The following is a 20,078-nucleotide window of genomic DNA, read 5'->3' as shown; positions in this document are numbered from 1 at the left end:
GCTCAAATAATTTAGGATAACCAGTTCATTTTAAATTTATATTACAAACATACATGCATACATTAGTCAGTATAGAGAAAACAGGATTTTCAGATGTGGTGGTTTTTTTTTTTTTTTTAGATTTTGAAGTGTCTGAAAGGTCTGAAAACAAATACTTAGTGTTTCCAAACAAGATGTCTCCACAAGCAGAATGGAAAAGGTATCCATGCTATCATTAGAGTTGATTCTTAGTGAAAGGCAAATTTAAGTTTCCTTTAAACATGACACGCACATATCCAGTGCACTACATGCTCATGTTTAGATACATTTCCCACTAGCCAGGCATTAAGAATGTAGAAGACCACAACATTGGCCCCCAAAGAGGTTTTGATTTCAGTTTGAGATGAGAATGTGACTAGGAGAATTTGGCTGATCCCTTGGTGATGTCAACAGATCAATATTGAACTTACTGCTATCAACCAGCAGACACTGAAAATCAATGCAGTTATTCTGAAGATAAGCGGGAAGAACTCTCCTGAGTCATCAAGACAGCTCCTGGTAACGTGGGCAACCATGTTGTACAGTCTCTTTCACAAAATGATCGCATACCAATTTTAGGCACATTCCTTGTCTCTCCTGCTCATATTGAAAAGGCTGTTACAGAACTACAGATGGTTAGATACGTTCTTCTAAGTTACAATTTTTATTGTAATCATGGTCAAGTTACTTCTCTCCTCCTTTGCATGCAGGAGGAGTCCTTAAATTTAAGTGAATTATTCTACCTCACAGGTGTGGTTCTCTGTTGGAGAACTATCATCACCCAGCACCATCTGTTGGACTAAAGAAACCCAATTCCTCCACAGTATATTTTCAGATGAAAAATTTACAAATAAATTAAAATGGGATTTTTCATAATACATATGAAGACAAGAATTTTATGCCACTGTTACAGTCACTTTTCACAACTGCAATTATTATGCTGGCTGGATAAAAACTGAGGACATGTCAGGTCCTATAACTCACAGACCCATACAATTTTCAAGTGCCATTTAAAAACATGCTATTTTTCATTTTTGTTTGACAGAGTTACTGGAGCTGAGTCCTTCTACATTCAGGAATCATTAAATTTATCCACAATCCACATTCCAGAAATGTGAGGAGGAAGATGGGATGGTGGTAGAAACCTATCTGCATATTGAAATCTAATCCCTTACTTCCCCTGAAACATCAAGATTTCTGTCAGCTTTCTGACTAGCATGCCAATTACACCCTGTTTGGCACTCATCACAAGAAGACAGGTGTAGAATGCCCAGTTTTTCAGCTTCTGAAGCTGCACCCATTAAATACAGTGGAGAATATTTCTTCCTCTTTGCATAAAGACGATTGAGAGCACTTTTTAAAGAAAGCTCCAGGAGCTGGGAGGAAGGAAGGTGAGAATAGCCCTAGACATCCGTAAAGGAGCAAGGAGTCACCAAAATAATGTAAAGGAACAGATCATCCTTGGTATGGGCAATGCTGCAAGAATTCTGATTTTTTCGGTTTCAATTTGAGTGGGATAATGGTAGAGAGGGGAACAGTTTTATAAACCATTTGCTTTTAGGATTTTTTTCTCCCTCTCAAGAAAATTTGCCAATGCAATCCAACCTTCATCAAATGCTTGCCAGAAACACACTGCTCTTTACTTCAGTGTTCCTATTTTTTTCTGACATACATGTTTGAGCAATATTCCTTTGGTTTGTTATACATCTTATTTAATATTTTAATTATTGACTTTGGCATAAACTTAGGAGTATGCTGCTTTAGTTTGCTGATGATAAAGGTGGGGAGGCATTGACAATATAGGAGAGGGCTGTAATATCAGAAAGGAAAAAACTGTACTTACTACTTGGGCAGCGGGAGCAAGAGAAAAGGGATAAAATTTAGCTGTATTAACTGCAACATCATGCATTACAGACAACAAGAACTTTGCCTTAAAATATCAGTCTCATCAACTGCAAACAGAGAAGTAAAATGGAAGACATACAGTTTGGGCAACAACCAACCAGACAGCTACAACCTATCAAGATAGCAGCTGTGAGAAAGGCAAATGTGATTCCATACCATTCAATAATGTTTATTGTTCTTATTAGAAAAGTCTGAGAATTTTATAACTGGACTCAGCAGATAAACACAGCTTCTGCAACCTCCCTATGTTCCAGCAAGGAAATATGTCATATAAAAGCTGCACCACTTTTGGTGTAACATGTAAAACACAGTCCAAGCAGGAAACAAAGACAGAAGGTGAAAACAGTTAAAAAAGGGACCTGCAGCAAAACTCTCATAAGGCACCATGGTACAAGAGGTAAACATAGTTTGTTCTTGCGATCCAGTTACTTTGAGTCAAGAATGTCTTTAATTAACAAAAATGTAAAATGTGAAAGTGTTTGTAAATTTTAATTCAAAATTGTTGAAAAACTCCTTGCTGTGAAACTGTCCCTTATCCACATCATGCCAACACTTCAATTACTCATCCTAACTCAAAACAAAAACAAAAGCTAAAATACCAAAGTTTATCATGGGATGGAAATTCTGGAGTTTCTCAAATCTGCCAATTCACTATTGTAAAGATATGAGTATGTCGATAAAACAAACTTTAACAGGCATGACTCTCAAGCATGAAATAGGTCTTCCAATGGCCACATGCCATTGTGGATGACTAACACATCTTGCTAATCATTCTTATTCTGTTTTGGCTGCGACTAGGGAAAAACACAATAAAATGGTCTTACTAGGCATTCAATAAAGTTAAATCACATGGTTCAAAAGAAGCACCATGGCAAACTATTTGAACAGGCTATTTGGTAAATATTTTTTGTATTCATTCACAAATAGCAAACATAACCAGTTCACAAAATAGGGACTGACAGGAGAAAGAAAGTAAGATTTGTTGGGCTACTTATTTAAAGAATAAATTAAACAAGCTCTAATTTAGACGGTCATCTGCAAGGGAAATACATCTAATATGATTGTTTCCATCACAAACGACATTTCATCTTTTCTAAAGTAATACAGAAGAAGAACGTGAAGAGGTTAAAATATTTTGCTTTCTTTTTTTTTAAATACATAAATGTTGCAAGAACAATAAAAATAGACTAGTATAGATCAAACCAGCTGAAATCACTTTACAGTAACATGGGCTATTGTCTTTTAACTAGACAAGCTGAAGATTCAAATGGTCAAAAAGATACTGTTATGCTAAGGACGAGGAGAAGGCAGAAGGGGAGATGACCAAGGTTGTTTTGTCATTTGAAATGAATGATTCTCTGGAAATAGAAGAGTATTCTCTTTATGCTACTGCCAATCAAATCAACTCTGTGAGCAAGTTTCTTTAGTAATGAATAAAACTGCCTTTTTCACTCAGTTTTATTCCTGTTCCACCTACTTTTGAACACCTATGAATATGAAGATGATATGAATTATGCATAGAGATGGGATTTGAATTTAAATTCAAAAAATAATTTACCTGCATATTTATTATGGAGGTATTACAGAGATGGAGATGGGTTTCATCTCTATGAGAGTCAGAGCAGAAAACATGCCAGTGAATTTTAGGGTCTCTCTTTCATTGCAGATTTTCCATTATACATTGAACCAATCTGGCAATTGATTACTGATCTTACTTAGCATTCATCAATTATTAATTTTAACTACCAATCCAACTGCAAACAAGAACAGAATTTAAGATATTCTTGAATTAAATTGGTGTGAAGGGAGAATCAGATGCAATAAATTTACCGGCCTTCCTCTCCCCTGCAGCAAACAAAATGAATTTATTATTGCCTTTTTAGTGTCAGAAGCATTGCTCCAATATTACCAGTTACTTGCTGTTCTAACAGTATTTTGTTAAGACTAGACCTGGCTTCCTCTTTCAACTCAGGTTAATCCCCTGCCAGTTAGCTAACACACCGGTGTATAATCAACAGTGCACTCCGTAAGCATTTGCAGCTTCCATCAGGCTGCAAAGAATCACAGGGAAAAAAAAAGGCGGGGGTGGGGGCAGGGCAGGCAGAGAAAAACACCCACCTTTATTATGTTTCTTCATCTGATCACCTGAAACCTACAGTCACTAAACAAAATCATCATTTATTTCCTAAATGATCATCAGTATCTACACCATAAAGTGTTGCTTCCCATTACGAAATCAACTTTGCAGCCCTTTCTGTTTTTAATTTTACTAAGCTAATCAGCCAGAAAATCATGAGGGTTTGAAGAGAATGTAGAGAAATGAATCACTCACTGCCCCTCCAGCACAAGGCAGGGCTGGGGCAGGGAGGGAGGCATCCAATGAAGCAAGCAGGTAAAAAGATTCATGCACACATACCTTACAGGTCTCTGAACTTAGATTATGATAATGATGTCAGAGTTCTCAACATGTTTTGTGTTCAGTTTTAGCAAATCATTACTGCACAATATGGAAAGCTGACAAGCAAATGTTCTCCATTGGGAAAACAAACATCTGTAAAGCACTGTATACCAGATCAGAATTGTGGTTCACTAATCTAGAAAACATGTCAATAGGCTAAAAAAAAACTAAAGAAAAAAATCAGTACTCATCCATGGCAGACTTTATCTTGAGGCCTTATAAGCCTTACCAAGACATCCATTTTCTCTGTGAAAGTATAAAACTATGTAATACCACCTCGTTCAAAAAAAAAAAAAAAAAAATCAATGTGTGCCAAAAGAATTGAAATAATTTCTGGCCCAAAGCATGTTCTTAAAACACTCTTATTGGTCCACAATATTAGACCAGTGCAGGACACCTAATAAATCAGAAACAGCAAACACCATCTTGCATATATAGAGAATCTGAAAGAGGTACTTTTTCAAGTTTGAATAAAAGTCAGGCAACTAATCTCCAAAGAATATAAGCAGCTAGAAGGTCTCATTATCAACTGAAAGTTTCACGATTTATGGCCAGCATTCCACAAAAGGGGTATGAAAGTCTACTCCTTTTAACACAGTATTAATTTTTTTTTTACAGCTAAACACAAAATAAAATCACATAGCACATTCTTTGGTACTGGCAGTTTGCCTCCGTTAACAAGGATTATTTAAAGAAAAATCAATATGAATATTATTTCAGAAGCACTTTAAGATAATAACAGATGTCTTATTCCATGGATATTCATTAAGATCTCGCAGACTTTTTTATTTCCATTCATGAGTGCAAAATTGTTCATTGAAAGTAATTTATTTAGATTAAATCGGAATTCCTGCATTTCATTTCTGACCTAAGCCCAACTTCTTTACATGAATTTGTTATCTACTAATGTCAGCATCTGAGTTTAATAAATGAACAAATGTCAACAAGCAATTCACAATTTGTGGCGACTGATTTGACTGACTGACCCCCCACAGTCACACATGATGCTGTGCTGCCTCATTAGAAAACATAAAATCAAGACATTTGTAGAACATTTTTGTTTATGCAGTATTCACTTCTGCTGAAGTCTGTGGAGCAATCAGGGTCATCTTCATTAATAAAACCACAATCAGTTCAGTATTTTAAGATGCAGTATCAGTTCCCAAAGGCAGTGAACCTGGCAGACATGGATATGCTTTAAAGATCAAAAGACTGAAAATAAGTAACAATATTGGTGTGTTTATGATGATCTGAATTGAGAAGAAACTATGAATAATTGCAAGAAGGAAAAATTATTGTGGGGGGCAGACCTGTTTTAGAATGATGCCTCTTCCTTAAACCCAAGCAACTGCTTTTTTTCATGATGCCTGGAGAGAGGCCAGAGGAGAGATGCATCTCATGTTTCTAGTGAGGAGAGTTTGGGGAAAAGGACTGTGGAGATGACGTCAGGTCTGAGGTAAAGTTGCAGTTCTGGCATCTCATCTGTGGCATATGGATGCTCACAGCGAGGTATGCATCAGAGCACAGAGTATACATTTGTTGAAGGGCTTAAATTTTAATGTTGTTGTTTTTGAGGCTGTGCATTATAAATCCTGGAGTTGCTTTTACCACTGCTTTATCCCCCTCTAAAAAGCCATGATAAATAGATAGTAAACTGTCAAAGGGCAGCACGTTTTATAATTTTTTTTTCTTCCTCAAAGGAGTTCCCATTTTCCTTCTCTTTTATTTTACATTTTATGGTTCTTGAGTTCTAGCACAGATAACAGCATATGTGAAAGGAGAACAACTTATAAGCTACAGCATTATGCTGTTCAGGTGATTACTTCACTTGTGTCAGAATTAGCATACAGTTTCAACCCTGTAATTTGGTGGTTCACACCAAATAATTTCTCTCCTGTTATCCCCTGCAGATGAAATTCAAAGAGACAAAAGCTTTGGTTGCTGCAGATTGAGTGGTCCCTTTCAAAGTCATATTGTTGTAGGGTCTCCTAACTTAGAATTACTTCACGAGGAAAGCAACAACACCTCAGCAATCCATTCTCAGGGCAACAGATGCAAATATTGATGGTCCCCAATAGTCCATGTGTTTTAACTGATAGTAACCTATGACAGTAATGACAATTTTTGCATTCATTCTATAACCAAAAGATACATTTGCAATGTGTATTGGTATAGTATATCACCATTACTCCATCTTTCTGTTTTAAACATTATATAGTCCAAGAAGTTGAGCACATACAATGTATATGTTGATTGAAAACCCCACACTTGAAAATGGTCTTGGATAGCTCATTCTCAATGATCTTTCCCATTGTCTCATGCTAAAGGATCTTAAAAAAAACCCCACAGCTAACCAGGTGTCGTTGTTTAACCCCAGCCAGCAACTAAGCACCACACTGCTGCTCGTTCACCGGGGGACAGCAGGGCCAGTGGGATGGGGGAGAGAATTGGAAGGGTAAAAGTGAGAACACTTGTGGGTTGAAATAAGAACAGTTTAATAATTGATGATTATGATAATAATAATAGTAATAATAAATGGTAATGAAAAGGAAAATAACAAAAAGAGAAATAAACCCCAAGAAAGACAAGTGATGCAAATGAAAAACAATTGCTCACCATCAACCGACCAATGCCCAGCCTGTCCCTAAGCAGCGGCCGCCCGATCAGCTTTCCCTGAGTTTATATACTTAGCGTGACATCATATGGTATGGCATGGCCAGTTTGGGTCAGCTGTCCTGGCTGTGGCCCCTCCCAGCTTCCTGTGCACCTCCAGCCTTCTCAGTCGGTAGAGCATGGGAAGCTGGAAAGTCCTTGACTAGTGTAAGCACCACTTAGCAACAACTAAAACATCGGTGTGTTATCAACATTATTCTCATCTTAAATCCAAAGCACAGCACTGTACCAGCTACTAGGAAGAAAATTAACTCTATCCCTGCTGAAACCAGGACACCAGTAAAAAAGAAGTAGGCTTCTGTGTGCATGACCAGAACCTTCCTACACACTCCAGTAAACTCAAGGGAGATGTCAATCTGTCCTTAAGACGTATAATCCTCAGCAGTTAGTGTACGTTTGGGCTGCTCCGAAGCACGCTGCTAGCCAAGCTACCATTCTGAGCAGAACCTCCCTACTAACCCCGTCACAACAAAACATCCATTTACCTTCTGAAACAGATCTTATTTCCTAGGTCAGAAAGAGGTGGGAAAGCATCACAGGCAACGAACCGCAGTCTTGGAACAAAGCAAGGAAGAAGTATGCTTTTCTTGCCTTGTTTGGATGAGTTTCTAGAGGTTTAAAAGCTAACACAGATAGACTCTGGGAAAACACATCTTGTACTTTTGCCAAAAGAGTGGTCACTCTGAAAGACCTTTCTTAACACTGAGATACAAAAGTAAGGCAAAGGTGACAACAAGAAAACAACATGCTTCCACAACACAAAAATTCCTAAATTAAATTCTTAATGATTCGCCAGCTCAGATTTTACAGACCTGCTAGCTCAGACTCCAAAGAACAAGGAAGAAAAAAAAAAATTCCTCATAAATTAGAGATGAGTTTAGTTTTTAAGAGCGGTAACCAGTAAGTCAAAATGCATTTTCTGGTGATTACTGACTGGCTGAGGACACTGACAATGCAAGGCCAAATGAAGGATCACTAATTACAAATGTAAGAGTATTTCCAAGGTATCAATGACTGGTTGTAAAAGCTGTCATTCTTACCCATTTTTTTTTAAATGGAGGAGATGGGGAAACCATAAATATTGAAAAAGACCTTAGACAAACCAAGAACCAAAAGCAGCATCACCATTTGGAAATACACAGAACATTTGGTTACCCTTTCTCAGGATGAGCATCACTGTGCTGTAAGAAGACTATCCCTTGTGAAATTAGTGATTGTTCAGATACTAAAGGTCTGCTTATTGTAACGAGAGGAGGCATGGTGAGAATGCCTAAATGAAGTCAACAGCAAATACGCAAGTTTATATGTTTAAATTCTGCTTCATCGTGAAAGCACGAGGGAGTACATGTTCTTTCTTTTTATGCAATCTTAATTCCTAGTAATGGTTCATACATATTGTACATACATAGATGAAAGTAATATTCACATCTTTGTACTTTTTTCCACACAACGTGCAGTGTCAGATGATCACTTTCCCAAAGCCCGGACAACCTTCTGGCTAGCAGAAGACCACAGAAGAATCATTCAGGTTTACTGTGATAAAGCCAGCTCAATTTGTTGGACTATAAACAAAACTAGGGCCAGGGGTGACTATTTTTATTTCCTGATTGACCTTTTCAGACAATATTCAGGAAGATAAAACTTCTTTGATCTGAGTGACTGAAGAGGATAGCTAGTCCCTCCTAGCAAGTACTTGGACTTCCACAGATGGGGCACATGCTACAGCTACAGTGAGTATTTCTTCACTGACCACCATTCATAATTGGTGGTCTTTTCAAATGTGGCTATTTACTATGTGAGCAAGCATTTAAACAGCTGTTACTGGTAGAATTCTGCCTATGAAACTGTCCATTACAATCCCTTACACAATACTACGCACACTTGGACACACACCTAAAGACACGGTGGAATGAACACGTATTTGCTTCTCGTACCACAGGGCTTTGGTAAATTTACCCGCGCTCCATCCAGAATCATTTAGGCTTATTACACAATCACACTTAGGGAAATGCTTTCAAATGAACTTGAAAATACTTATTCAATTTCAGATGTACTGTCTCTGTAACAAGCTAAAAGAACGACTTTGTTATATCCAACCCCTTGCAGACTACTGCAATGTTTTTCAAGTACGACAATTCTCATATTAACATAAACAATACCATTACTTTCAAATCCTAAAAGCTCTATGTGCAAAAAACTTTTTCAGTATTCTTAAGAGTACTTACTTCAAGAGCTATTCATTTTCTCCATTAGAAATATGATTTTTTTAACTAAAAAAGATAACCAAAACTAACAACAAAAATGCATAGTGGCTGACAGAAGAAATAACTTGAAAATAAAGATATAACAATTCTCTAATATAATTTTTCATTATTAACAGCTCTTTTTTAAGTACAAGAAAGCTGTGAAAATTACACAGAATGATCATCTATTCATTCCAGCTATTCAAAACTGCTCCAGCGCTCCTTTTATAGAAAAAAGTAACCTCTCAATTTCTTGACAGAACAATGCATTGAGTACACAGACTAATAAGAATACACAGATAATGCAATACTCTGCAACTAACTACTCTTTCACTGCCCACTCTAAGTACTGAATTTTGATTTATACAATATATAGTCCCTTTAGCTTCCAAGTCAATTAAGACTTGAGCAGACATTGACCTGTGCATTGTGTTGAATGCATGATATCACAAGCATCCTATTAATCAACTTGCAGATTAACTACAGTTAGATTCAAATACTGTATCACTAGGACATATAATCTAGGTATGCATTAGCAAGTAGTGCAGTGCAGTAGGAGCACACCAGTGTTACAGATGGTGGCAACGTGCCGATATCAACACACAAACTTTTTGCAGGTTTTAAGTCAGATGAGCCCTGATCTGGTCCTGTGAACTGAATGTTCACAAAAGGTTAGAGTGGATTAAGTGCTCCTGAATTCCATCTTCTGGTTCAGCTACATTCAGTCTGCTCTGTGCGCTCCAAGAATGCCCCTTGATGCAAAGCAAAGCACAGTGAGAGGCGATAATTGGGACATTTGTTTCACAAAAGTCATTCCTGATGCAAATTAAAACTTCAGTGTAGACGCACCCACAAGTTGCCTTTTAAAAATAGGAATGGTGCAATACAATGTTACAAATAAAATCTCAGTGATTCTGTAACTGGAAACATGTAAATACATGCCATTATAAGTAGTCTATTTTAAGTTCATATTAGAAGAAAAAGAAAAGCTTGTTTTAAACTATTTTTTATATAATACAGTTATGACTTAGGTATTACTGATTGTACTAAAAACCAAGTAATCTGTTTATTTACAGAGGTAGCAGGGAAGTTTCTTCCACAGAAACAAGCATTAACATATTCCTGAAAGAAGGTGGCTACGATAGCATTAACTTCTCTGACATGACGGTCCACAAGTGTTGACAGATAAACACTTTGTCCATAGCTGATTGAATCAACAAACCTATTTTCCATCATGGATGGCATGACAGAAACAATGCCTCAGTCACAGTATTAACAGGAATCAGATATACACATAAGCCATTGTGAAAAAATGTGTATTTTATCATGTTTTCTGAGACATAGTGAAGCAGGCGTTGAGTTTGCAGTTCAATGCAAACTCCTGGCTGCAGCAGAACAATGGTTTTGCCACAAATCCCAACTGTAAAAGGATTTGAACAACTAACTGTAAAACTTAAAACTCATTTTCTAACAAGAATGGAATGTCAACTGTGCCAACAAATACTCAAAAAAAGCTTTCTTCTTTTCTAACTAAGAAACATGCAGAGAGAGATAATGTTTAGACAAGTAACTTAACGGCCAAGATAAGCATTTGGACAAGAGTCAGTAACGATCTCCCATGGCAAGGTTCAAAATATCTACCCTAAGAGCCCATTTCACTCCATGATTAGAGACCCTCAAGTGAAATGGTATGTCTACGCTCAATTGTTTATTATTTACAGAATGATAGAAGAAATTTTCTTTTCTTGTTTTTTCAACATGCAGTTTTTTAATTCCGAATCAACCAGTTGTTGAACTGAACCAGACAAAACTGAAGAAAATACTCTCCCCGCACTGAGTAAAGAATTTTAGTTGTCAAAACCTGGGCTATACATTGCAAGTTCTGGTTCCTGGTACCCAAGTGAGGAATTTCATCCGGAACACTGGGTTAAGAAGCTACAGAGCTTCCACAGAAAACATTTGCTGCTTGGTATTAATTTTTCTTTATGACTCTCTACAGATCAACATGCATTTTGATAGGGACTGGCTTCTCTCCTCTTAGAGTAGTGTCTTGCTTAACAAAAATCCAACATCCTCTTTCTGGCCAATTTAGCGTTGGATTGTCTTCTCCACTATAGCACTGCTTCAGTAGGAGGAGCAAAGCGCGTGTTCACCATAGAAGAGCCTGCAGTGAAATGCTTAGGACATTTTTCAAGGGGAAAGATGAGGTGGACAGAACCCCTTCAAGAGGAAAAGGAAGTGAAAATGTTCAACTACAGCTATGCTGGCTGGTGCAACGCATGAAGAAGACCATACTCCACATCCACCTGCCACCTTGGCCAGCACCAAAAGGACACCATGCCCTCTGTATCTCCTCTCTTCCTACCTCAAAGCAAGGTCCAGCGTACCTACCACAACAGTCCCAAATGAGGCCTCAGATCCACCTCTTCAACAACCTTCCCTATCAGCAGGAACTGCTTGCATGAAAATGCTCGCTGCTTGCCTGAAGGTGTGAGGGTAAGAAGCAAGTTGCAGTTCGTGGCACAATGTGACCTGGAGGACAGGCAAATTTACACATGCAGTTTCTGCTCAAAGATAATTCTCATCCTGGTTCAGCTAAGCACTCCACGCTCACATTCGGACAGCTAGCACCATGTGCTGTCAGCAGCACACCTGCATCTCTTTGGAAAATCCTCAGGTCCAGTACTAAAAGTCAGAAGTAAGTAAGCAAAAGTGTTACTGAAGGAGGGACTGGCCTACTTTAAATGCACCCCAAAGCAAAATAAGCAAGTGGTTTTCAAAATAAACATGGCAAACAGTCTGTATAAAAAATTACTCTTGAGACGCACAGAAAAAAGGCCCGTTTATTTTTTTTTTAATGAAGGAATGGAAGGGAAAATAATTGGCATACTTTAAAAACAAAAACTGTTTAAACTTCAAAGCATCAAGTGCAAAAACAATCCATTTCTATAAAATGATGCTTATACAAAGGAGTTATGTGATTTGATTACTATTGCCATTACAAAAGTAGATGCTACTATGACAGCACTCATAAATAGGATTGACAGAGCAAGACATCATTCTGCACACTGAAATCTTGAGTTCAAACCACACACTGGATTTAAACTCGCTCTGTGCTAAGAACTCAAGGACAGAAACCACCTATGATTCAGCTCACACTGTCAATTCAAGGTAAGTTGCAAGTACCGAGTGCCTTTCGGTTTCAGATCCTCAGCAAGGATCACACAATTGAAAGGCTGCCCATGAAGGAAAAGGTAACCTTGGAAGATCCTGATTTATCACTCTCACACAAAGAAAAATGCCTGTAACTTTTCTGTTTTTTTTTTTAAATTATTATTTTATTTAACCTTTGAAACTGAAAGAAAGCCCTAAGGATTTGGTTGGAAATACTTACAGCTGCTCTTGACCATTTAATAGATCTGCAATACGCCTACAATAACAACATTAGACAGTTTCAACTCAAATAGTTATGTAGTTTGGCTCAGTTAGGCAAGAGAGTGCATGCTAAGTAAAATTCCGTAACTAAAATTCCAATGAAGAGAAATTCCTTTTTCGTAACATTGCTGAGTATCAAAAAAATTGTTACTGAATTTCCTCTTCACTCAAATACCATTTTTAGACTAATCCTGAATTCAGAAACTCTGTCCCAAAAGATACAGCATGGGTTATATAAGGCTAACAAAAGGTTTTAGTCTTTAAGGAACATGTAAGTTTAGAACCTCAAATTATGAAAATCTTTTTCCAAGGGAGTGTGGAAAATAAGCTTTTAGATGAAATACACTCAGAACAAAATTCCAATGTCCACAATTGACCAATGTTGCAACCTTCAGAGAAGGAACAGATACTCTTTGTAAAACAAAGACCAAAATTTCATCTTTACAGCATTTTGAACACCAGGTTGTGTGGTACACACACAACCCCCTTGTCAGAAATGGACTAAAAGGAAGTTGAACTGGCCAGGCATTCAGTAGAACATAAAAATAGTTGTCCTGGGTCAGAATAAAAGCCTGTCTAGCCCAGAATACTGTCTCTAACAGCGGTCAAACACAGATGCCTCAAGAAGAATACAAGAATAGAGCAAACCTTTATCAATACTGTCAAAAATTATTCTTATAACATTCAACAATTTACAACAACAGTTTGTATCTTCCATGTTTAATCAGTCTTAATGGATTTCCTGAATGTAAACTTGCCTACTTGCCCGTTAAACCCATGTAAGCTTTTAGCATCCATAGTATCCAGTGGCCAGGAGTTCCACCACGTAACTACATGCTGCGCTGAAATGGCCTTACCTCCTGTGGTTCATTTTTGACTTCCTAGCTTTGTCAGTTGCCCTGCAGAGCTTGCATCAAAGAAAACGGCAAGCAAGCACCTCTAACCAGGCATTCCATCCATGCCACATGTGTCTCCAGACATCTCTATCTTAACCTTACTATAGGATTTACTAGGGAAAGGAAACAACCAAATGGTTTCTCCTCCACCCCCATTTTATTTATCTAAACTGAATTTCATCCACCATTTAAATGCCCTATCAGTCCAATAAGGTCTTTCTGCAATGCTTCACAGGCAATGCTATCTTTAAAACCCTCAATTATTTATAAAGACCAGCAAATATCACTGTTCAACCCCTTTATTTATGAGCACGTTGAGCAGCAGAGACACCTGAACTGATCCCTGTGGAACTCCACTATTGAAAGATGACTGTTTACTCCTACCCAAGTTTTTAGGCATTTATTATTTTTCTTGCTAGCAGGACCTTCCCCCTCTTCTCCCATGACTCCTTAGTTGGTCATACAAGGAAGAATTACCGACTATGATGGCTTAGGGATTTGCCAGACATACTTTGCAGAAAGGGCACTCCTTCCAAAGAGGAACTCCGGTATTTGGCAACAGCTGTCCAAATGCAGGTCTTTGCAGTCTGACAAAACACATCTTCCAATCCCTGTGTTTGTCAAAGATGTTTTAGGATAGTGTCTCCTGTTGGTTATTTTAGTATATTATTTTGATTTACTGCATCTAAAGGGATCACATACCCACATTTTTCAGTCTCACCTGATATACTTTCACCACCAGTAACCTAAGCAATGAGTATGTTTTTGTAGACATACTCAAAATCATCTCCAACATTAAAAGGTTGGAGACAAAGTTACCAAGAGAAAACAATACAGTTTTAGATTACACTTAGGAACCAAGAGGGATTGTTGGATCTCCCTTATAGATTTGCTAAGATACACCTAGGCTAACAGAGGGGGTCTGAGATAAGTATCAGCACTCTGGATGCTGGCTCTGAAAGGATCTCAAAGCTAGCCTTGGGACCTAAGGACCCAGATGTCGCTGCCATACTCATTAGTGCAATCTTCCCTCGGAGCATGTACCCCCCCCCCCCCCCCGAGTTCTTCTCTCCCTTCCCTACCTCATGGTCTTTGATTAAGATGGTTCATATCTCCTGTTTTCTTTCTGCTTTTCTTTTAAATCTTATTTCCTAGTTCTATCCAACAGCAGAGCAGACTTAGTGGCTCGCATCTCTGCACTAGTTGGGTGTGGTTATCCTCCTTGATCAAACCTTTTGTAAGGGTTTCAGCATCTACTGTCTCACCTTGCAAGGTAGAAAAACCCACTGCACCTCAGCTTTCATTAACTCTTCCTTCCTCAGACAGGAGAGTTCACATTTTAAAATCCCTTCCCAAGCTACACAATAAACCCATGACGTATCACCAGTGCAGACTATTCTTAAATGAAACCCACAGTCACTAGCACACGTGCTGAAAGGATTCTAGACAGACCACACGTAACAGTATTAATCCAGGTGACAGAGTTGGTATCAACTGCTTATTCAGCAGTACACACTTTTTTTGTTGTTGTTGTTAACTCTGGACACAAAACTGACACAACAGTATTTCCTGCTTTACATTTTTATGTTTCTGCATAGGTGTACAGTGAAGTCAAGTATAAGTGTGGTAAGCATACCTAAACCTATGCCTGTTTAAATCTGGCTAGCATGAGTAGCAATAGTGGCAAAAAGGTAGCAGCAGATGCTTAAGACCTAGCCAGCAAGCCAAGAATGATACTGTATTGTATTTCTACAGCCTTTCCTGCCCCTATCAGTTACAGTACAGCAAGCACAGGTATGCTTTGTAACAATAACTTTCATTGCATGCCCTTTCTGCAAAAATACTGTACCAAGGCAACCATGTTATTACCTGCAAATTTCCCAGTCATCCAGGTTTTTAATACTCTATCACTGGCAAAATTAAAAATTGCTATTTGTAACCGACTGACTTATAGATTTAAGTCATCTACTGTAAACCCTTAAACAAGCTGTCATTTTCCTTTTTTTTTTTTTAACACGTTATTTTCTACCCACAAATTCAACAGGAACCAACAAATGTATTTAGAGAGTAAAAGTCGCACATTCGATATAGGCAACAGCATTTTACACTGGACTTCAGTTTTAAAAAACTGAACACTTGGGACTTTTAAGTTGCCAGGCAGAAGCATCAGGGCAGTAGCGCAGAATTCATGAATGAACATGTACCAGCTCACTCATCTGCACTGCACTCCAACGAAAAGACTCTGCTTACAGAGGCCTATTCACAGACTCCTGTCTCGGGTGGGAGTTTTGTCAGCGCAAGGTCTAAAGGTGCTGATAATGGCCATAACGATAAAAAGTCTCGTATGAAGTGAGCCCGTGAATAAGCCGGCATTTTAGTGCTCTAGAAGTGATGCCTACCATTCAGATGATACAGTATTAGGTCTAGAGTCTGCAAATATACAGGTAACCTGACTAACGTAAAGCTGCTCATGTGGACCGGCGTTTACCGAGACGGATTGATGCCTTCTCCTGAAAATCACTCGTTTCTTTTGGGGATGTGCGCAGCTTGCCTCCCGGGAGGTACCATTTTCCCCCGAAAGCCTACATGCCGTGAAAGCCAGCACGCTCTCCCCACGCCGTTCACACAAACCAAAGTTTTGCCGCTCTCGCCACAGCGACGCAGTGCCGGTGGGGAGGGGAGACCAGCCCCGGCAGCCCCGGCCCCGCCGCTCCGGCCGGGGAGGCGCCGCGGCGGCCGCGCCCCGCGCCCCGCGGCCGCCCCGTCCCGTCCCGTCCCGGCGCCGCCTCACCGTCCCAGCTCGGACTCCAGCTCGAAGTAGTGGGCCAGGGTGTCCTTGTTGGAGCCGTCGATCCAGTAGTCGGGCGCGGCGGACCCGGGGCGGCCGGCGGCCGAGGAGCCGGAGGAGGATGAGGATGAAGAGGATGATGATGAGGAGGAGGGCATGGTGACTTTCAGCATGCCGGGACGCCCGCCGGGGGCTGCCCCCTCCTCCGCACCGGCTGCAGAAAGGAGAGCGACAAGGCGGCTGCTGGCGGCGGCGGCACCTCACCTCACTTCACTTCACCCCCCTCCCTTTCTTTCTTTCTTTCTTGCTTCCTTCCTTCCTCCCTCCCTCCCTCCCTCTCTCCTCTCTCCTTCCTTCCTTCTCTCCCTCCCTCTCCCTCTCTCCCCCACCCTCCTCCTCCTCCTCTTTCTTCCCCCCTCCCCGCGGGCCGGGCTGGAGCACCGGCGGCGGCAGCTCCCCCCAGCCCGGAGGGGCGGCGGGGGCGCCTCCGACTGGGCGGGCCCGGAGCTGCCGGCGGGGCGGAGCGCGGCGGGGCGGAGCTGGGGGGCGGGCACGGCGACGGCCGCCGCGGCGCAGGGCACCGCCCCGGGCGGGGGTCACACCGCCGCCGGTCCCCCGCCAGGCGAGCCGAGGCGAGCCGAGCCGAGTCCGGCCGGCAGCCGCTGCCCCGGGCCCGCGGGCGCTCCCCGCCGGCAGGGAGCGAGCCCCGGGGCTGGCCCAGGACAGCGGGCGCCCTGCGAGTTCACCAAAAGCATCCTGGCACAAGCGGTCACCGGGAGCGCAGCCGCCCGCAGCCCCGTGAGCGGCGGGACCGAGCTCCACGGGGGGGACAACTTCGCGAAGGGGGAAATGGCGCCCCGATCTGGAGGGACCGCTGCGGTTTCTGCCGGGGTCGGGCGGCCCGAGCTGGACCGGCCGGCGGTGGGGCCGGGACGGATGCGTAGCCCGCAGGGAGGTGGGCGCCACCCCGTTGCGCTGCACCATTTTGCCGGTTCCCGATCGGGGATCGGTTATCGGGGTGCGGCACGGGAGTTCGGGATGTCTCTCTCGGCGTTTGCTATGAATTTGGGGAGGAGGGTGTGGAGGCAGAGACTAAACAAGACAAATAGCAGTGGGAAAGAGACTGACAAATGCTCAAACATGACTGCAAAAATCCAAAAAATACAGCTTCCCTTCCCACCGCAGAACCAAAAAAAGCCATAAAGAAATAAAATGGCCATGCTGCAATGTCACTCTTAACAGGTTATGAAATCTGCAGGTGATGAAATGCATGCAGTTATAATAAAGTATATTGTAACACTGACTGTAAAACCTTAGCCAAAAGTGTCTATATAAGGGCAGTTTCTGTTGGTGTAGTGGTGAAATAAAACAGCAGCGGTGTGTGCCTTGCATGCATAGTATGCCAGATCAGTCCTACTCACATCCTCTCCATGCTATTACACCCACTCATACTGTCATGCAAGCACAGGCAGGAGGTAAAACGGACCACGTGCAAGCCTGTGCAGCAGAAGTGACAGGAGTATTGTCCTCTGATTTTCAGCCACAATCCACTTGCCTGTTTTTAAACATTTCATTCCTTGCTCACATGAAGCACAGTATCCTGTTCAGTGTTGTGTTAATTCGGGTGTATTAATGTTTTCCAAGATGTTTTGTTTCCCCTCATAAACCAGTCTGTCTCTCACTGTTCCCTAGCTTCCTTACAGTACCCGGAGGGGGCAAGTAATCTTAACTCTGAATCTCTTAATTTCTGAAAGACCTTAAAAAATAAATGCTCCTCTCTGCTTAACCAGATAATAGAAGATATATCTGCTAATCTGGTCTTTGTTAGTGGTAGGAAAGGATGAAAGAGATAAATGAGACAGATAAAAGAGAGATAATGCGTTTTCCTCTCAAGTTTACTTTTTGCCATTATAAAATTAAAACATAGATCCCCATCGTGATCCGAGATTTTATCATTTTCAAATCCATGTTTGAAAGTCAGGAAAAAGTAACCCAAAGTCCTGTCTTGCAAACCAAGTTCTATGCAAGCCAGTTTGACAGAAACTCCAAACTTTCTTTGAGATTAACTTTGTGCCCAGAGCACCTACCGTAACACGGCTGAGGTCAGCGCCAGAGCAGCAGACAAGCAGCCTTTTCACTGTTGCTCATGCCTCCTCCCCACTCCCCAGCTCGCTCTGTCTCTGCTGGTCAGTGTGGAACTTTTCTTCACAAAGCTTTGGTTGCTAGGTGACATTTTTTCCTCTTATGACATTTTCTGGCACCATCTCCTGGGAGAAGAAATGGTCACTGATAGTGAAAATCACACACACACACAAAATGGCCAGTCAGCACACTTAGAAGACAGTGGTATTCCACACCATATTTTTATTTAGTCAAATACCTAACATATTCTGTAACCCAAAGGGCACACGTATTTCCGTTGTGGTGGGGGTTTTGTGACAATTACTGTAGTAAGACTATGTTTATCCAGGTACCTGCAATCAGATTCACATCTCAGATGATCTAGATATGCTTGCCGTGAGCCTTTATGTGCTCCTTGCTAAATGACATAGCACCAGGGGATCTTTTTTGTACTGGGCTATCTATATGAAAGGTATTTGACTTTCCTTAAAACTCTGTCTCCAAGTGAGCTGGATCACACCACTCTGACAACCTAGAACTTGAAAACTGACTGGACCTTATTCTCCAGGAGCTCCTTTTCCTTAAAAATTTAAATAACAATATCCAAATATGTCCATATGGAATTAAAGAAAGTCTTCAGGTTGCACACTGCATGTAACCAGCACATGAATGCCTCTCTCAGTCTCCAGGAAACCAAAGGCAGCATTTCAAATGCGCAGTGCTCCACTCATATCAGATCTATGTTAACTATGTGAAGATTTGCACTATCATTATTGGACATGAAACTAAACCACTGATAAAACTTTATATATGTATTTGTGACCTACTATGTGTGAACTTTTATCAGGTAGCTACCAATATCATAATTTTCCTGCCAACAAACCCAGGTTACAAACTCAGAGGAAAAACGCGGGTCAAGGAGGCATGCCTCTTTTGCAGAGGAAGCAGTTTTTATGAACAAAAAATAGATGCAAGAGATGTTCAACATCCCAGCCCTCTCCTGCCACCCATAAATTTAAACCCAAAGCAGGAAGCTAACCTGGTGTGTTGGCAGAGGTCGGATCGGTAATCTTTCTGCCCTCCTAGTTGCTGCAGTTCTGTTTTGTGAATGCTCTTGTCCTTTTGTATAGACATCACTGCATCAGGTATAAGCAGTCCACACTTCCCAGGGTTAACTTAAAAAATAAGTACAGGATAATAACCTTTTAAACTTGACTTCTGAAATTTTCATACAATTCTAGCAGCTAGACCTTGGGTAGAAACTCAAGAACAAGCAAATTCTGTCCAGAGTTCTGAATAAGTAGTTCCCAGTTTGTGGGCATCATTTGAAAGAGTAGCATGTTAGTCCCTTGCCAGCTTAGGCTAATATTTCTTCCTGGACAAACTGCAGCACATATCTTCAAGATACTTAAATAAAAACTATTTGTTTATCCTGTACTGCTATCGTTTTTTAAAAAAATAATGCAGCTTCTTATTGAAGGTACAAGATGTCCACACCTATAGTAGAAAAGGTAGTGTCATCTGTAAGAAGCAAACTGTCA

General features: G+C 40.7%; 1 protein-coding gene across 1 annotated transcript in view; it reads right to left on the bottom strand.

The window, feature by feature from the left end:
- CAMK4 (calcium/calmodulin dependent protein kinase IV) overlaps positions 1-16,709 on the bottom strand; it is a 186,203-nt gene extending 169,494 nt beyond the window's left edge. Inside the window, exon 1 of the mRNA XM_076363191.1 lies at positions 16,420-16,709. Coding sequence (XP_076219306.1) covers positions 16,420-16,589 — 170 coding nt within the window. The 5' untranslated portion in view covers positions 16,590-16,709. The remainder of the gene's footprint in view (positions 1-16,419) is intronic.
- Between the last annotated feature and the right edge of the window lie 3,369 nt (positions 16,710-20,078).

Source organism: Aptenodytes patagonicus, chromosome Z (assembly GCF_965638725.1).
Source record: "Aptenodytes patagonicus chromosome Z, bAptPat1.pri.cur, whole genome shotgun sequence".
Lineage (NCBI taxonomy): Eukaryota > Metazoa > Chordata > Aves > Sphenisciformes > Spheniscidae > Aptenodytes > Aptenodytes patagonicus.
The sequence above is the reverse complement of the archived record's forward strand: the minus strand, read 5'-3'. Positions and strand labels throughout refer to the sequence as shown.